This window comes from Colius striatus, chromosome 1 (assembly GCF_028858725.1).
Source record: "Colius striatus isolate bColStr4 chromosome 1, bColStr4.1.hap1, whole genome shotgun sequence".
In the NCBI taxonomy this organism is placed as follows: domain Eukaryota; kingdom Metazoa; phylum Chordata; class Aves; order Coliiformes; family Coliidae; genus Colius; species Colius striatus.
The window spans coordinates 174,494,473-174,498,191 of NC_084759.1; the positions used below are offsets into that span (position 1 = coordinate 174,494,473).

The 3,719-nt window shown below is 40.2% G+C and overlaps 1 protein-coding gene across 1 annotated transcript; it reads left to right on the forward strand.

Moving 5' to 3' along the window:
• Positions 1-985: 985 nt before the first annotated feature.
• Positions 986-2,571, forward strand: AMIGO2 (adhesion molecule with Ig like domain 2). Its single transcript, XM_010195344.2, has one exon. It carries the CDS (start codon positions 1,005-1,007, stop codon positions 2,568-2,570), a length of 1,566 nt encoding a protein of 521 aa, XP_010193646.2. The 5' UTR covers positions 986-1,004; the 3' UTR covers position 2,571.
• The last annotated feature ends 1,148 nt before the right edge of the window (positions 2,572-3,719 follow it).

Sequence of the window (3,719 nt, forward strand, 5' to 3'; positions counted from 1 at the left end):
TAAGGATGTGTATATTTTGTTAGAACATGGCAAAAAGTATATCCCTTGGCACAGATCACCAGCCTGCCAAATGTTATGTCTTCACTTCAAACAATAGTGACACTAAAGTGTTCTCAAAACCCAGAATATTTTGTAGGTTTTATTCTTACTATTTAAGTATGAGCATTTTTTTTTTCCTTTACTAAGTTTTGAGAAATGGCTGACTCATTCTTACTGAAAGTTCCCCAATCTTGTGCCTGAGGTAGGCACCAAGCATAGAAAATTTCCTCCTTAACTGCTTTTTTGGAAAAAAAAAAATTGGCAGAATATAAAATGTTCCAATTGGACCTTCTTGAATAACTTTAAAAATAGGTTGTTGTTACCTGAACTATCAGATACTAAATTTAAAAAAAAAAAAGAGAAGACATGTAAAGCTGAGTAGTCTAAGAAAATTCTGTGCTTGAAGTATGTGACATTTTCTGATTGGGAGGAAACACATGTTGTAACTGCTCCCCACTAGATGAGAAAATGGCCTTTTTTTAATGAGGCTTTCTCTTTCCTGTACCAGGAGCTTTCTGTCTGGGTAGATTTGGAAACAGGTCGGAGATGCCATTGCCCAGTCATGTTCCACAGCAGAACGTTTCTGGTATTTTCTTTCTTTTATGAACTGTCAGAAATTGCATTCCTTGGTCCAGAATTGAAGAATGGTTGCATTGCTTTTGAAGAGAAAAAGTGTATCTGTAGTGTGAATATTAACAGATAAGTGCAATATTTCATGTTTTTGTAAAACCAATGTTAAGCTTATATCACCTAAAAGCAACCAGATTTTATAATTAACTGTATGAAATAAAGATTAATTGGCTATATTTTTCAAGCGGCATGAATAAGAAATCAGGCAGGGTATGAATTGTAAATGTTAACGTACTGTACCTCTGTATCCCTCTTTTGACAGCAATTAGTGCAAAGCCAACTGCACATATAATTTGTGGCAAGAAGCACTGGGAGACAGCTAAGAGGCAGCGACAATGTCTTTAATCTGGCGGGCAATTCCTACTCATGTCGGAGTTTTTAAAGTGAACTGCAAAGGCCTGGCATGCCTCTTGGTCTTCACGGTGAGCGTTTGTGGCAGTGCCCTGGGGATGTGTCCAACAGCCTGCATTTGTGCCAGTGATATCGTAAGCTGCACCAATAAGAACCTCTCTCGAGTGCCAGGAAATCTTTATAAATGTATGAAAAGGCTGGATCTGAGTTATAACAGAATTGGATTTTTGGAGCCTGAATGGGTCCCAGTGCTGTTTGAGAAACTGAACACTTTAATAATCAATCATAATAGCATTAGCAGCATTATCACTGGAAGCTTTTCCACAACCCCGAATCTGAAGTACCTAGACTTGTCATCCAACAGCTTGAAGACGCTGAGCAGCCCTGTGTTCCAGGAGCTAAGGGTGCTGGAGGTTCTCCTGCTGTACAACAATCAGATAACACAGATAGAGTCTTCAGCCTTTGGAGGATTGTACAAATTGCAGAAACTGTACTTAAGCTATAACTTGCTTTCACACTTCCCGCTGGATTTGTACACTGGAAAACATAAACTGACAGACCTTGTGTTGCTGGACGTTTCCTTTAATCATATCCAGTCAATGCCAATTCAGCGCCTGAGTTCAGTGCCAGCCAAACATCTTAGTGGAATTTATCTTCATGGCAATCCATTTCATTGTGACTGTATGCTGTACTCCATGCTGATTTTCTGGTATCAAAGGCACTTCAGCTCGGTGATGGACTTCAAAAATGAGTACACCTGTTTGATGCGGTCAGAGCCAAAAGGTTACAATAAACTGCCTTTACTGCACGACAACTTTCTGAATTGCTCTGAAAGCACCATCAACAGCTCATTCCAGGCCTTTGGGTTTATTCATGATGCCCAGGTTGGTGACAGGCTGATTGTACACTGTGACAGCAGAATCAGCGATGCGGGCACGTACTTTGTTTGGGTTAGTCCGAACAATAGATTGCTGGAGCCAGACAGGGAGACAGACAACTTCAAAGTGTTTCATAATGGGAGCCTGGAGATAACAGATGCCCAGCTAGAGGACTCGGGGCTGTATTCCTGCATTGCAATAAATAAGAAAAGACTATTAAATGAAACCATAGAGGTTAGAATAAATGTTAGCAATTTCACAGTGAACAGGTCCCATGCTCACGAAGCCTTTAATACAGCTTTTACCACTCTTGCTGCCTGCGTAGCCAGTATTGTTTTAGTACTGCTGTATCTTTATCTGACCCCTTGTCCATGCCAATGTAAGGCGAAAAGGAGGAAGAGAAAGCTGAACCAAACCACTGCTCACTCGTCCATACTGAATTCCACGTCGCCACAAGAGCTGACAGCTGATGAGAAGAAGGCTAGCACCGGTAAACGAGTGGTTTTCCTGGAACCTGTGCACGAACCAAAACACAGTCAGAATGGGAAAGTAAAACTGTTTCCTAATGACAATATCATTGCTGAGAGTATCTTAAAAACTACTCGAACAAAATCTGACTCAGATTCAGTCAACTCTGTGTTCTCAGATACACCTTTCATGCCATCGACTTAGTTTGCTGCCTGTGTTTGTGTCGTGCAGTTACATTCCTGAATACCTCCTTGGCTTGTAGCAATCATCAGGAAAAACGAATAAAAGGAGAGAAAATGTTTTAAAAAACATCTCTTGTCAGTCCTTGAACTGCGTCTCCTTTCTCTGTGAGTGCAGGGCTGTGCAACAGTGATCTCTTCTTTGGGAAAAACAAACAGTATGGCATTAATATGAATGCCTTCAGTGCAAGCTTAGCCTTGGCTTTTACTCTCTGGTCCATACATAGCAATTTCTCATGCATGTTTAGAGGCACTCTCAGTGCATACTGCTGACTCTTCAGAGGCAGAGGCTGACCCTATAAAACACTCTCAGTCATGCTGATAACTCAGTTCGTCTGCAGTGAGCACAGAAGCAAACTCAAGTCGACTACTGAGAAAAATGCTCAGACTTTCTGCAATTCCTTTCACAGGCTCATAAAAGCTTTTCAGTAAAATCACAAGGGCAAAAAAAATTATTCGTTTTCTTGGACTGATCAGAACAAAAAGATTAGAATTGCCACCAGGATGCCTAGCAGCAGAGGATAAGTTTTTATGGCCTTCAACTGCTAACTTGTTTGACACTAATTGTGTGAAAACTTTAAATGGGTGGCATTGTACTCATTTTATTCAGAACTTAGTCATGGGATTACTCACGAGAAGTAAAGTTATTGTATTTGTTTATAAATATTAACACATAATGAAAATAGGTAAAGGTTGACATGTTATCTTTGCACTTGCCTTAGACACTGAGTGAAAGTTGTCAGTCATGAGGGCTGAAGCTAATTGGCAGCAACTTGTTAAGCTGCAATAACTGGATTGATTGTAATCAGTTGTCTTAATCTCCACCTGCTTGCTGTCACATGTGGTAAACAAGCCTGACACCATCATGGGGGTTTGGGCTTCATCTTAAGGGTGGGTGGCTTCCCTTCAGAGGTAGCTTCATGAAATAAGGTAAATATTTCATTTAATCCTTTCAGTGGCACATAGAATCATAGAATGGTAGGGGACCTTTAGACATCATCTAGTCCAACCCCCTCAGGGTTCCAGCAGTCTTATAAAATTTGCTTCTGAAAGATTTTTCCTTTAAAAAAATGGAAAATTGTAAACACTGGGAAAAATAAAGAAAAATACAGAA

Excerpts from the sequence above, each read along its gene's own strand:
- AMIGO2 (XM_010195344.2), top strand. The coding sequence starts at position 1,005 with ATGTCTTTAATCTGGCGGGCAATTCCTACTCATGTCGGAGTTTTTAAA.